This window comes from Molothrus ater, chromosome 5 (assembly GCF_012460135.2).
Source record: "Molothrus ater isolate BHLD 08-10-18 breed brown headed cowbird chromosome 5, BPBGC_Mater_1.1, whole genome shotgun sequence".
Classification (NCBI taxonomy): Eukaryota; Metazoa; Chordata; class Aves; order Passeriformes; family Icteridae; genus Molothrus; species Molothrus ater.
In genome coordinates, this window is record NC_050482.2 from 38,139,879 (window position 1) to 38,156,128 (window position 16,250).

At 36.5% G+C, this 16,250-nt stretch overlaps 1 protein-coding gene across 8 annotated transcripts in view; it reads left to right on the forward strand.

The window, feature by feature from the left end:
* The window catches only part of NAV3 (neuron navigator 3), a 509,813-nt gene that overhangs the window by 361,475 nt on the left and 132,088 nt on the right, over positions 1 to 16,250 (forward strand). For 7 of the 8 annotated variants that reach the window (XM_036400276.2, XM_036400277.2, XM_036400271.2 and 4 more), the window contains 2 exons: positions 7,554 to 7,622; positions 10,312 to 10,451. In XM_036400276.2, the coding sequence (XP_036256169.1) occupies positions 7,554 to 7,622; positions 10,312 to 10,451 (209 nt within the window). The remainder of the gene's footprint in view (positions 1 to 7,553; positions 7,623 to 10,311; positions 10,452 to 16,250) is intronic. The other variant, XM_036400274.2, reaches the window with a different exon arrangement.

The window sequence follows — 16,250 nt, forward strand, 5'->3', positions numbered from 1 at the left end:
TTTTTCTACTCCCCAAAGATGCAATCATTACAGTCCTCAAGGTTCCAAATCACAGAAACTTCAGAAAGGAAGTTTTTTCATTATAGTTGTCCTGAAGTCCAAGTAAATTAAGCATTTAGTGTGTCTCAGTGGCAAATGACTAACCTGTCTAATAACCTTCACACAGAAAAGATAGAACATAGCATTAGTATGAATGTATTTCTTATATACTTCTTCCATGTAGCCCATCCTTCTAAGAAGACATCTAATAATATTTCTTCAGTTTAAAATAATGAGGGAAAAGGTGTTTCAAAGTGACATTCAGGTTCTAAAATAAATGGTCTTTTCTATAGTTATAATGCAGCACTCTAGCAGACTATTGCATGCCTAGAGAGAAAATAAAAAATGTAAATTAAAAAGCATTTTTAGTCTCTCAATAGCATTTCAGATTTTTTTAAACTGTTCATCCTCTATTGACCATTTCACCACCAGTCCTTCATAAACTGCTTGAATCTTTTACCTTCTTAGCTATTTCTGTGGGCTGGATCCTTCAAACTTGTCCTTTAGTGATTGGTATCTCCCATTGTTTGTTGCACAGAGTTTTTTCTCCTTGCAAAGTACCTGATGTATGTCTGAACACTTTCTTTAGGAACCTGTGGCATGCAGTTACCCTGGGTTCTTCTGTTTACAAAATACCTCTGTTCAAGAACAATATTTTTTCCCTCCTTTTCTGCTGTTTACAGTTCAAAATGCATCTGTCATCTTTTCTCATTATCTGTTCTTGCAGTTTTAAATCAGTTTAGTGGAAATTTTCATTTTGTATATTTCAGATATTTTCATTGTCTGGCCTGTGTCACCCTTGCCACTCATTACTATTTATATGTCAGTTTTGAATGCACGTTGGCCATAATTTTCACTGTTGCTAATCCAGATCATGTGGAATTTAATGGGAAGTGCTCCATTCATCCTTGTAGCACTTGAATCCAATCTTTGATATATTTCTTTCTGAATGAATAGAAGCTTTATAATTATTTTCCCTTCAGACGTTCTTTGTTGCTCTACCCTCACTTTCTACTGAGATTCATTAGACCTTCTCATTCTCTGAAAATGAAATCTGATGCAAATGTCCATACATTTATTACTTTCCAGGACCTGCCACCAGTTAATTCTGACATCTTGTGAACACTGGAGGTTGCCTATAATTATTTGTATATGGCAAATGAAATTTCAATACATGTATAATGCAAGGGTAGCCATATTAAATTAGGACAGTCTTCATTCTTTTTTTTGTCTTATGTTAAATGATAGGTAGCAAACCTATTATGAAGCAAAATTTTCTTTCTTTTTTCCTATTTATTCCTTAATGAATTCCTTCATACCAATGTGTGACTCAGACTTTTCCTTGCATTTTTACATTCATTTAAGTCATAGTTTTATATTTGTACTTACTTTCTTCTGTCAGTCCTTTTTATCATCTATTATATCTTACTATTTTCACAGACTGTGCAAAAAACTTCATATTCTACATATTGTGGTTTTCCAGATGTCAGTTAATAAAGTAACATTACAGTTGGAAGCTGCTTTGAAGGAGATGACTTTCTTAATTTACCAAAAAAAGCTCCAAAATAAAAATCCATATAAATTCCAAAGAAGCCTAGGCAGCGCTGTTTGGCAGTCATTGCCTGTGGAAAATAGATTAAATAGAAGTGGAAAAAAAAGGTTTTTTATATTTGGAATTCACCAGACTTACAAGAATTTATTTGTGTTTTGAAAATACTTAAGGAAAAATAGCTGAACTACTGCTAGAATCTTTTGTATTTTCTTTATATTACAAAGCTCTTGGCCATTTTAGAGTCAATGGGGAGACTGAACAAAATGCTTACAAATGTATTTTACTACTGTCAATAGAAACAGTTAACCATGTGATAATTTTTTGACTGATGCAGGTTTATAGCAATCCCAGCCATACATTGGGATGTGTTATGAATGTGGACTTTCTGGAAATCTGTGCAAAGATTCAAGAGATAATTAGAATAGATTTGAAGAAGTAAAAGCATCAGCATTTCTGTCATCTCCATTTCCATTTCCTCTAGGAAAAAACTTTATTACAGTTTTACTGTATCAAACTGTGAAGTAGAATGGTGGCATATGATTCTGTGCAGATACTCTGAAATAATTCTGTTCTAGTATAAGATCATAAATGGTATGGAGATAAGGTCATAAAATGGTACAGTTGGTCCCTAAGGGCCTAATCCTAGTTCTGGCAGCACACAGTAATCCACTTGTCTAATTTGTTCAGAGAAAAATAATGAGGTTTAAAAGATGGCATTTTAGGTGTGCTGCAGGTTAGGATTAAGCACAGTAGTGAAGTAGCACAGTGTCCTAAACCACAACACACAGTTACTGCTAAAGATCCATTTTGTTTCTTTAATGTTGTGGTTCATGTACTCCTTCATTAAATTACACAAAGTACCTATACTACAATACTGGGACCGCAGCAGAAAAGCTATGGTCACTGTTTATTCATTCTTATTAAAAGGCTCTGTATTCTGCAGGAACATAAATATTGATGCAAAACTGGGTTATCTGCATTTTGGTTTATGAGTTGTGAACAATAGGAAAATATTGAAAACATAATTTTGCTTGTACCTTCAAGCATGAATCATTTGGAGACAGACTGCTTGAACAAGATGCCAGAAGTTCAAAGAGCGGAAAGGAGAAATGTCCAAATAATTTAGAACAGATGACAGGGTATGAGCTAGAACTGCCTGAGCCACAGACATTTCCTCTTGTGAATGAAAAAAAAAAGTGTATTTATTTGTTGAATATACAATATTTATCTCAATATTTATATTTCTCTCTTTATATTTATTTTTATATTTACCTCTATCTGTAGATAATATACCTCTATCTATAAAATACACGTTCATAAATAACATGTATATAAATGTTAAATGTTTATTTATTTATAAAAAAAACAAATTGGTAAAGGTATAGATATATGTAGTTATATAGATACATACATGTGGAGATGGGCATATATTAATTCACCAAGGCTGGACTAAAAAAGGGAAAAGAAATATCTGAAAAATATTGTTTGTACAGAAAATCAAGGTTTTTTTGGTTTCTTCCTCAGTGTTCCTTGAAAATACATTTGGGGAATCAGGCATCTTCTACCTGCCCAAACAGTTTGGTAGGATGAGGGCCTGGTAACTTTTGTTCCCTGTGGCATCTTTCCAGGCACACTTGGAATTTGGAGTCAGGCATACCTTAGAATGTTATCTCTTGTGCTTTTCAACCAGTAGGATGATGAGCAAGCAAATACAAAAAATTAAAGAAAGAGATTTTTTTTCTTATTTAAGACAAAAACTATTTAAAAAATAGGTGCACAGGGCAACTGAGACCTTCTGGGCAAATTTTTACATTGAAAAAGCTTTCTTTTTAAACTAGTCTTTTCCAGAGAATTGTTCTAATACAAAAGTCTTGAACAGCTCTGGAGTGCATTCAGACTAGAGACTAAATGCACTTTGTAAGATCAACAGCATATTAAAATTCAAGTATGCCAGTAAGGAAGAAAGAGTTTGATTATGTTCTGCAAAACCCTTTCCCTTTTTCTAATTTCAACATAGTGCATAGCTGGCGTTTTAGAGCCACCGTGTGACTTCTAACATTATAGGAAAATGACAGTGTGATGTAACATGATCCTATTGATCCTTTGGAGGACTTAATAAAAAGTATATGATATTCAGGGTGTCACTGCATGGGTTACTTTTTGAAGACAGAGGTTAAAATATTTTTAGCTTGATTCATGCTCTTTTCAGGTTTATGGAAGGTTCATGGTTCAGCTTTATGTGTTAACCCACTTTCAAGGGTCTGCTTCTTTTCTGGCATATTGTATGGCAACAAAATAGAGCTTCTGGTAGTTTAGTCCAGTGTCAAACAATCTGTTGCCATCTTTCTGCATAGAATCATAGAATGAAAAAGTTGGAAGGTTGGAAAAGACCTCTAAGTTCATCAGGTCCAACTAGGTCCAACTGCTAACCAGTACTGCCAAGTCCACCACTAGAACCTATCCCTAAGTGCCACATAAACTCATTTAATATTGTAGCCTACATTGATTTCCTAGTCTCCTCTACGCCTTTTAGGACCTTTCCATAACTGTGCCGTGCCTGCAAATGAATGACCCTTGTCAGCTCCCCATCCTGATGGAGCATGGTGCACAGGTCCCCGGTGCAGCTGAGTGCTGCACAGCCATGTGGCACCGTGCAGAGCCCTGGCACAGTGCAGCCACTCAGCGCAATACACACCTGGGGTTCTCCATCAGCACCTCGGGCTCAGCACCTTCACTGCTCTTTCTTCTCAGCTACCTCTGTGCTGAACTGCCTTTCTGGGCAGTCTCAGGATGTTTATTCCATTTTCTCACAGCAAATGAAATTTCCCAATTGTCACCATTTCATATCTGCTGTCTTGACTACTGTTTCCCTGGTTTGTAAATCAAAATATTGCTGGAAGACAGAGTCCATATTATTTTTGTAGAGTCCAGATTATTTCTAAGATTTCGGATGCTTATATGCCATTTTACCTGATTTGGACAGCATTTACTTCACTTCCCCTACGTGTTATTTGGAAGAGGAGAGTTAAGCATGATTTCTGCTCCTGTGTACATGGTGTAGATGATTGCTGACATGAGTATTATAACAGTGGAAAGGGTCTTGTAGACCCTGAGAAATGGTAGTAAACAGCTGAGAACAAAGCCTTAAAAATCCCCCTTTCCAGCCCTCTGACAAGTAAATACTTCCTTATGCTGAATCCTGTAGCATTAAACTGGCACTGTCTGATATGTTAAGATCCATTTACTGCTTTATTGCAGACACACACTTATTATATCATGGTGTGGATTTTTAAGCATTAAAATTAACTGTTTTAAGCAAAATGGGTTTATTTTCCTGACTGACAGATACTACCCACAGACAATTACCTGGTAGGGTAGAGGGCAGTATATAAGTATTTGTTCATACATTTAGAAGAGTGGGTAGACTAAAGTCTAGTCTGAAACAGCATCGCAGTTCACATCCATGAAAGTGGGCCAGCAACTGGGACATGCATCCATGGAAAGCTTTCATGGGCTCAGCACATCCAGAGCTAATTAACAAGGAAAACCTAAAGTCATTAGACCTTGATGCAGCTGCTTTATGAGTTAAATTCTCTTTTTGCCTTTCTCTTGTCACATTCTTTTGGAAAATAAATTTAATCGGTCACGGCGGAAATCATGCTTTACAAACCATGTTTTACTGACATTGACACTTTCATCAAGTCTCTCAAGCCTGTCTGGAAAGTTTGAAAGTAGTCTATAGCCTAATATTTCATGAATTTGCTAGTGGATAGAGTCCCAAATAACAGCCACAGAAGGGGAAGCATTCTAGCAAGCATTATCAGATAGGTATTTTATGTATTTATTGCTATTAAAAGTATGTGGGGTAGTTTTAAGACCACTGAGATTAGGGGTTTTGACCTTTTAGTTTACTCTTGAATGTATTGTTTGAGGTAGAAATGCTATGATACACTAAGGCACTGCAGCCTACTCACTCTTTTTTCCCATCTTACATTCTGTGTTGATTGTACTGTGTATCATTCCACCTTTTACAGCATAAATGCACAAAGGTTTTATGTGACAACAATTTTTCTCACAAATCTCTTATTTTAGTCAACACAGATAACCAGTAATTCATTTCTAGATTCCTTCATTTTAAGTATGTTGGAAAAAAAACATGAGAGAAAGATCTCATCAAAAGATGGACTATTATGCCAGGCACAAATGTAGCAAATTCAGTAAAACAACCTATGTCACATTTGCATCATAAGTCCAGACATTATTAAGAAATATAGCTGTAAGTGAAATATAATTCAATGTACTAAAAACTAGATTGATAAAAATATATAAAGTGTGATTATTATGGAATTATTTTTGTATTATTATAAGTAATATATTATATTAAGTGATATTATATATTATAATATCCACAGAAGCTGTGGTCATATAAAAAAGCAATTTTTCAGTGTTACTCTGAAGATATATGTCAGAGAATTGAATGATGCTTTTACATATTGAATGATTCCTTTCTGCCCACTTAAGACTGAAGTATTCTCCTTACTTTTATATTCAAATGCAAATACATATATTACATCATATGTAAATGTGCCATTTTTAATTGGCAGGAACAGAGGCAGCTCAAGCCCTTTGTTGGGGTTTAATTTAGTAAAGTAGCAATAATCTTGCATCTCATTGCAGTCTCACATTGTCCCTTGGTTTGTGCCTTCTTCTCACCCCTTTTCAGCACTCCAGTGCTAAGGAAGGGAAGACCTTTCTTACCTGACAGCTTCTCCCATCTGGTTTACACTCAGGTCTGGCTCTTCAGTGGCCTGTCAGAAATTGCTTAACACTCTTCTGGTAGACTCAACACCACCAGGTGCTTCTTAAAAGTCCTGCTAGTCTATAAAGCTGGGACTGGAGCACTGTGGTCTCTGCTGCTACTCAGAAGAATTGCTGGAAGATACAGAACTCTGAGAAACAAATGAAATCTGTGACTATCAGAGTTTCTTCTTCCTCAGTTGTCCATGACTTCCCTAACAATTCAAGGAATTTGATGATGTGATAGCACCTGGCTTAGGCACCTCTCTACAGCCTTAGACTGTGTGGATGCCAAAGGACGCACCTGTCTGTGAAACCGAAATTACCTGACAGAAAGCTGTACCTTGGCCATACATTTGACATATCCCCTATGCAAATGTCTAAAAGATTAGAGGAAATAATTTGCTATCTAATCATGCCAGGTTGTTGGGTGTCAAAAGGAACATAGACCTTTTAGCCCTGTAGCATAGCATGTTTTCTGTTGCAGAAATGCTACTTGGATGCCTTAACAGACAAAGGTGCGTTTTCCTATGAATTCCACAGTGAGTCTAAGCACATGTCTGGACTTCCTTAATGCAGCCTCTGCGTCATTGACTGGGTCATTGCATACATGACCTGCGCTGCAATAGTAATAAAATTTGCAACAGGGTGCTTCTTCCATATAGCTCTACTGTCCAGAGGGTCACCTTGCTTTAGTGGGATTTTTTCTGAGTCCACATTGAGTTTGGTATAGCAAATGTGTTCTTAAGAGCCCCTCTGAGAATCCAGTCAGGTTGCTGGAGAGACGAGTAGGAGTGTACTTGTGCTTAGTGCATTTCATGGTGGAAAAAAAAAGCAGCACAATGTTTTGAAGTTCACATTTTGTGTGATTTGAGCTATACTTCAGGAATTCAGTCACTGTGGAAATTTACTCACTTTTTCTATTGATAAGATAATTTCTAGCAAATGAGACATTTTATAACAATATCCATTATTTCATAACCTGTTCATTGCATCTCATAAAAATCTGCATGTTTACATTGTTTCATATTGTTGCCAGTTAATTTGCATTTTTTATCCATGTTGAATTTGCATTCATTAACTCATCATTTGCTGGTAAGTGTGTTCTTTCTATACATATTCAAAGAAATTCTTTAATTCAATTTCTCTGTTTCTTCTCATACAGTCTCACAGCCAGATATGCAACTCAGTCTAATCACAGTGGAATTGCAACCAGTCAAAAAAAGGCTTCTAGGTCAGTTAAATATCTCTAATTTATTGCTTGTTAGTGATACTCAAGCAAGTATATGCCCATTGATATTTTATCCTTTGGACTTAAGCAGACACTAAACAATGTGCCATTTTTGTTATGTGAGCAAGCTTTGGAATGATGAGCTTTGCCACAGAAAAACCTTGTATTCGTTGGCTTTTGGCCAATTGGCTGATTTCTACTATATATTAGCAATATTTCTGGTTGTTATGTATCCTGCATCTTTGTATTCTGCATGTAAAATATTGGATGTGAGGGAATTAGTTGGTGATTTTAGTGCTCTGTACTTTCTGGCTCAATTCCTGACTTTAGTCATGAGTGAAAAGAAGTTTGGGAGTCCACCCCAGTTCCTACTAGATGTTTTGCATTTATAGCTAACCCCCCTGAAAGTCTGAGTTCACAGAGTCAAGTTTACACAGAAGCAAAATAGAGCAGAAAAAAAGAATGACTTCCAAGACTTCTGCTCCATCAAGAAGAGCCTGCACACAGTCCCCATGAATGAGAGGCTTTTTTTTGGCAGTGAATTTGACAGAGCTGTGTGTAGGAACTGATTTGTTTCAGATTTTGTCAGTACTTTTAGTCTGTCATTTCCATGAGCACTAAAATCTACAAGCCAGATTATAGAAGAAAGAAGCTGAGGTCTAAAGCTTACTCTTTTTTTCTAGCATTTTTTGGTTTTTTTTTGAGGGGGGATAATTAATGTGTTCATTAATTATACCTTTGCATTACAGTTCATTGGTGTGACCAATGAACTCTAAGCTGCATAATCTCCAATAAAGATTGCGTTCTGCAGTATGGAACACTAACACAATGTGTGTTGCTGGTGATAAGTTGAAATGAGCTATACCACGGTCCAGTTGCTTTGCACCTGCATTTATAGGTCTTCGTTTTCCTTATTGCTGATGCTCCTGTCTTGTCCACATTCAACTTGTCAAAGTTAACAGTCTTACTGTCTAATACTTTAAATCTGTGGCAGTGTTTCCGAAGCCTGTTCAGAGGTATGTGACTTGTCCCTTATTTGTTATACTCTTCTTTGCATTTCCTTAGCTGCTTAACATGATTCTGCAAGAGCAATTTAAAACCTGAATTCAATTAAGAAAGTCAGCAGATGAGGTAAACTGGAAATTTTGCAGAGAAAATGACCTCATGCATAATGTGCTTATTGTGGCAAGTTCTTGAATTCTGGCATACAGAATATATGCAGAACTATTTTGTTTTTTAACAGAACAGATGCGTTTCTAGTGTTGCACATGCCTTTTCATTGCTTTTGTCATTACCTCTGACAAACGGTCTCAGAGCTCTTACTGCCTGTCAAATTAGGGTAATGAGAAGGAGCAAATGGATTTTTAAGTTTGTTTTAGTGCATTCCTCAGGGAACAGAAGATCACTTGAATTCACAGGTCACGGCAAAGGTTAGCACGCGCACCACTGCAGAGCAGAGGCAGTCTGCTCTGGGCTCGGCACAGAGACAAGCAGGACAGGCTGGCAGCCAGAACGAGCCATGAAAATAACCAATGGATTAGCTCTCTGAGGTTTAAACTGGTAAAGAGACTATGGAGTTGTTTACAAATGTTTGCAAATGAAAATTTAAGTTATTTGAACATTTCTGTATGCTAGTGTATTAAACAAACAAAAAAAGTTTTGAAAAAATTCGATGCTTTGTAATTTTTTGTAATGTGATTTGTTTTCGTTCCTTCTAATGCTGCTCTTTTATAATAATGTGAAACTAACAGAATTTGATAATTCTGGTAGAATTTGCACTGCCATTATTAAAATCATTCCAATAAGCAAGAAGCAGAAGAGAGATGCTGTTCTATGGCAAAATCCTATGACTGATTTGAGCAATCAATTTTATGTAAGAAATAACAAAACTAGAAGGGAGTAGGTTTGCCTACAAAGGTGCTTCAGAAAGTTTAGAGTAGGCATGTGTTAAGGAATCTTACAGCACAAAACAGATCTAAAAAGATGCAGGCTTACACATGCCAGAAACAACAAGAATCTACATTTTTTTCCTTAGTATAGCCACATAGTAAGATTCAGATGGTGGCAGCAAATACTAAGAAATGAACTGTATCGTCTACATTATATACTTTATCTAAAAGGTATAAATGCATCTGTATCATCTAGATAAAATACGTATTTACAATATTTTTCATTTAAAATAGTAAGGAGGAAGTATTTTAGTCAACAGCCTTCTGAAAAATAACTGAAGAAGATAACCAAAAAGTCAGCTTTTATGCTAAACACAACTGTGGAAAAATTAATGAGATACAAAATATTTCTTGACTATGTATTGCTGTGCTTTTTAATCTATTTCTTTAATATTTCCTCTCCAAAAGTGACATATTAGTAAAGGTTGATACTGCACTTTAATATTTGTTAGGGTGAATCTGTTTTAGCAATGTTAATGGCAAATGCAAAGCATCTTCTTACATGTCTTGTGACTCTAGAAAGCATCTTTTTCCCTTTTGTGTGCATAAGGATAAGTTTAAATTTTCATTTGTGGAGTCTAACTAATTTGAATCCTCCTGTTTGTTGTTGTTTCCTGAATTCCTTGGGTTTAGTTGGTTTGAAATTGTGATCTGGTATTTGCACACTGTCTCCACTATATGTTGTATGACATAAAATTAACAGATTTCTCACTGGTTCCTCACTGATTTTGTCACCATTCCAGGCTTCCAGGACCCTCAAGGGTGCCAGCTGCAGGCAGCAGTACCAAAGTCCAGGGAGCTTCCAATTTAAATCGGAGAAGTCAGAGCTTTAACAGCATTGACAAAAACAAGCCTCCACAATATGCAAATGGAAATGAAAAAGGTAAGGGATTAAAGTTACTAAGTTTACTCTCCGTTACACACAAGAAGGAAAAAAAAAAGAACCTTCCACAAGGCTCAAAGAAGAGAATGTAGTATTTAGACTTGGTAAGGAATACCTATGGGAGTTGGGGCCTGAATTAGGGCTTTTGCTTCGGTTGGGATTTAAGTTCAGATACAAAAACTTTCCAGATGTTTTAATCACATTTTATCAATTTTTGATGAAAATATCACAGGGTGACTTTTACAAAGTAAAAGTTAATCTGTATTGGATGCCTGTAATTTTATTCTATATAAAAGTCTTCTCTTACCCAAAGGAGTACTGCCATCATTTTCAGGGGACTTGGCACTTTAGCCTCTAATGGAGAAGAATCAGAACATTTTATTTGCATCAGAATGTTACATGTATCTTTTCTTTCAGAACCTGACCTAGTGTGTGTGTAATACTGACTAAAGGATTGCAAGTGAAATGAAATTTTGCAGGGATTTGGAGCAGCCATTGCGACAATGAGCTGAGCACCCTGGGTCTTTCCGTTTCTCTCACCCTGTTTTCCTGGAAAATGTGCCTCTTCAGGCTTTATCTCAAAAAGAATAATGCAGAAATGCAGCTTTCTGAGTTGTGTAACTAATCCATCCCCTTCCTCCCCTTCTTTTTCCCTTTGTGTAATGAACAGCATTTTATTCATATCTCTGGGTTAGAACCGAGTTGAAAATGATACAATATACATAGTACCCGTTTGCATCCTTGGGGTCTGTGGGAGGAACAAGTATGCAATGAATGTTCTTCATCCAAGCAACAGGCAGCTATCCAGATTTTTTTTACAAAACTCTGATGACCATGCTTTGCCCCTAGCTGTATCTGAAGATATAAAACCATCCTTTCAATAGTTATTCCTTTATTTTTACTATCAGGATAGAATGTCTCACGTAGTTCTGTAGTGGGTTTAATTTTATCAAGGAGTTGTTTGTGTCAAGACATCCAATCTAAAACTAGAAAAAGATCAGTGTGAAAACTGAGCGCACACTGTATAATTCACAAATACGATAGTGAAGTTATGAAGCAGGAGATGTGGCTACTTGAGTGAAGGTATGTATAGCAGTTTAGGTTTTCGAATTTCTTCATAATGTTGACATGTTTGCTACTGAAATATGTGAGAATGAAATGATTCAAGGTGAGACATGAATGTACATAATATTCTTAGCTCATTACTTGGAAACTGTCTTTTGACTGCTAAGACTTGCATTGCATTGTACATGTATGTGACTTTTTGCATGATGTATTTCTTTACTTCCCCATTTTTTTACAGCAGAGAATGAGAACCTCGATGAGGTTTTTACTGAAGTCACCACTTGCAAGAGGATAAGGAGTGGCTTTTTTTGTAAAGTAAATCAATTAATTTTACAGAGAATAGAAAAAGTAATGCTGCCTATCTACAGACTACTGTATTTGATATGTTTCCATGTGTTTTTTTTTTCTATCAAAACAGCAGAATAGATGAAGAAAAATTAATTTTACATGATAATCAAAGATAAATACAAGTTTGTTTTAGGGTATAAAGCATAAGTTCATTAGAGAAAATGACTGCTGTGAATGCAAGGGTAGCAAAGTGAAATTCTTTCATAATATCCTGAAAGAACAGAAGAACTTGTATTTGAGTGTGCTGTGCTCTACTTTTCCTAAATAGGAAAACAACCATACCATGCTATATTTTAAACTTAGTTACTATAGTGACTAATTTTTGAATATTACTATGAGATTTCCAGGTACTTTTTTGATATTTTTAAAGTATTTTAGGATGTTCTATAACTTGAGATTTTTGAAGAATTTGTTTAGAAACAAACTTCAACCTTTACAATAGTAATAATATAAAATAATATAAAACCCATCTTTTTAAAAAATAGTGCTACCATACAATAAGAAACTGCTTGTTTCCCTACAGTACGTCAGAAATAGACCTTATATTTAATTTTTACTTCTGATGCAGATACTTGGAGCAAGATCACTTTACCAGTTGTTTTTGAATACATGCACAATCCATATACCCTAATTTCTAAAACAGATGACTTGTGCTAATTAAATAGCTGTTAGATATTGGGACCATCAAACCTGTTCAAGGACAGACCACTGTTGTTCTGTTCCCTGCTCTACACCTTCCTCTATGTGCAATAAGGAGACCTCAGAAAATACATAAAGCATAAGATTTTTTCTTTTAATCCAGTTATAGGTAGTACTTGTAATCCATTCCTGCGTAACACGGTCCCTCATTCACAGTGGGGAATGGATATGTAGTCACAGAGTTAAAGGAGACCTGAAGGTGATCCAAAAGAAGTGATATAATACTAAATACTAATCTTATTTAGTATTCCATTATTTAGTCTCTCATTGATATGATCTCCTTAGAACGTTGCTTAGGGAGTAGTTCACTCAGTAAGAAACCTGGCTCCCCTGGGCAAATGCAGGTTTGCTCTTTATGAAGCAGAACAGCGTTCACCAACAGTCCTGATCCATTGTGTGACACAGGTAACTGTGTGTAGATCTGGTTAGGTCTGAAACACAGAATGCACCAGGACATTAAACAAGCCATTAGCTGAAACTTGTTTGTGGAGCTTTAGTGCAATGCTTTTTTTTTTCTTCTTTTTTTATGCTGGACTTTGCAGCTTACAGATCAAAGAACATGCATGCTTTTCAGACATGTCAGATTTGTCTGCCTCTGATTTAATAACATAAAGTAAAAAATAAAATGAGGAAAATTAAACTGTTTTAATAATTACTCAGATTGCTAATAAGGTAAAAAAACAGTACGTTTTGAGTACAGCAAAGAAATAATGTTCTAATTCACACATTTTTAAAACAAATCTTTATCCCTTAGATCTTAGAAACAGTGTATTGGAACACTGATGAAGGTCTCTATGTCATGGAGTTGTATATCCAGCTTCTCAATATAATTTAGTGATATAAGATGGTGTTTCTGTTTTCTCCAAACTCAGTTTTAACAGTATTTGGTTATTTTGCCCATATGAACTGTGAGAAACTCTGTCCTGGAGCTCTATGGTGTGATGATGCTGATGCAAATTGTTCATCTCTGGCCAGTATGTACATCTATGGCTAGTTTGTGTGTGTTTCTTCTGGTGCCCCTATTTTTCCAGTTATTCCTGGTGCTGTTCTCCTCTTGTGCTGATAAGGGGTAGCTACTTCCTCATAGACAGCTACAAAGGGAGAGTTGAACAAGCTGAATTCTTTTAATCTCACTAGATAGACCTCCCATTCCTTCAAACATTCTTATAGCAACCCTTTGCAACTCACATTTTCTAACCTTTTTTATTGTGACTGGCTAAAAGTGGATAATCTGGACACCTGCCTGCAACAGAATATTTAGATTATCGTGAGTAATTTTGCTGCAGTGGAGGAGCTGTTGTTAAGAGATTGTCTTCTCCAGCAGCATAGAACACAGTCAAGGTCACAGATGAGAAGACAAAGGAGATTGGTTATGTACTGGGCCCAAGTGCAACTCTTCACATGTCCTTTATTTTTTCAACAGCCTATGAAAAGTGGATTTGAAAATGTCCATTCAGTCATCATGGTCTTGCTGTGTTATGATTGAAGTTTCTCTTTTTGCATTAAATACCTGAGAGTGTTGTGTTTCTGCTGTGGTTTTACAGTGGAGGTTGTGCTCTGAAGCACTGAGTTCTCAAGCAGAATGCAAAACTGTTTTCACTAGAATCTGACTATGCATCTCAGAAATAAGGAGTTAAGCCCAAACCAGAAGACAGACTTGTAAAATTTAGTATACAGAAATATCAAATCCTTTTCATAGGTTGGGTTCACTCTGTCTCAAAATCACCACAAGGTGGGGACAGGTTTCATGTAATGAGCAGCTAAAGCCAAGCCCAATTGAACACACAGAAAGCAGTTAATTGTGTGCAGCTTCAAGTAATGCATTTGTGCTGGAGGTGGGGACAGAATAGATCTTTTAATTCCACATCTTTAAACATACAGACAGGTTGTCAATATTTCTTGAGGGCATGCAGTTCACATTCCTTGCAGAAATATTAAAGTTGCCCTTTAAACTGAAGATTAATGACACGCTAAAATTCTCTGAAATTTTTTATTGCTGTTTATGGTTTGTGACATAGGGATCAAATAAATACAGTCCAGGAACCTGTATTTTTTTGTTATATATGTAGCAGAACAAGCTGCTGTCAAAACAGTAAATATTCTTCTTTTTACATTTTTCCCTCAATGAGTTCAATATTATACAGCTGAAATATGGCAAGGCAGGCATTCTTCTTTTTAATCAGAACACTTTTTTTTTTTTTTTTTTGGTAGTAAAACTAATAGGCTGAAGCCATAAATATGTAACATAACTAATACAACAGAACATAGTAGCATCACACTGTTCACAGATTGTTACATGTATTCTGCATTAGCTTTGCATATTCTTATGGTGAATTGTTCTTCTGCAAAACTATTGGTATAGCTTAAGACTCCAATCCTCCCGTGTATTTAGGGCTAGCTTAGTGCAAGGCAAGATGTAGGCAAGTACACACCCACTTTTGAGCTATCAGCCCTGTGGCTGACTCCTGGTATAAATTAAATTTTAAAAAAAGAAAACCTGAGGGCTGCAGTAATTTCCAACAGCTGTGGTTGGCCCTAGGCTCTCTTACAGCATCTGAGGCTCACTAGATGAGAGCAGGGGCCCAGCCATAATTCCTGCCTTGGTCCCAAGGGATCAGCTATAGCAGCTGCCTACCAAAGGTGCTCCATGGCGCAAGCTGGAGCTTGGGAAATTGGCTGTAAGTAAGCCTGTCACAAAAAATACTCTGAAGCAAGCTTTACCTGTAAAAGTTTCCTTGCTTAGAACAGGACTTGGCAGAGCTGCATGAAACCTTTTGTGAAGGTGGAATGAGCTCATCTACAGAATCACAGAATGTGCCAGGTTGGAAGGGACCACAGTGGGTCATCTGGTCCAACCCCCCTGCTCAAGCAAGGTCATCTCACAACACACTGAACATGAGTTCATCCACATGGTTTTTAGTATCTCCAGTGATGGGGACTTTATAACCTCTCTGGGCAATCTGTTGCAGTTCTCAGTCACCCACACAGTAAAGTAGTTCTTCCCCATATTCGGGTGGAACTTCCTGTGCATCAGGGTCTTCCTGTTGTCTCTTACCTGATTGTGAGAGACAAGACTGAGAAAAGCCAGACTTCACACCCTCCCTCTAGACACTTGTATACATTGGTGAGGTCCCCTCCCAGTCATCTTTTCTGAAGGCTGAATTGGCTCAACTCTCCCAGCCTATACTTGAAGGAGAGGTGTTCCACACCCTTCATCATCTTTGTCACCCATGTAGCACTGTGGCATTTGCATACCAGGCTGAGATGCACACAAAAAAATAGCTGGGCAGATGGAATTATATAGCATCAATTAAGGTGGAGGTGGTTTGCTTAGTGGAACTAGTTACTAATAGAATTAAGCAAGTAGAAATTTTACTTGTTGTCATATTACTTTTATTCAGTCTATTTTTTAATATTTTTCAACTAGAACTTCTTAATGCTATTCAGACCAGTAAATTTTGCTATGTTTTCATTCTCTTTGTTAAAGGAAAAACAGCTTAACTTTCAGTATTCTTAAAATTCTGCCTTTCCTGAATATATTAGCAGACTTCAGACTTCCAGATGGGTAGTTGAATCTTTACTTGAGGTTTAGGGCTGAGACTGCAAAAATGAAAGCAATGCATAACTTCATACTCTGTTCTGAAGGGGCAACTGTCCTCAGCATTCTCACCTACGATGTTATTCAGA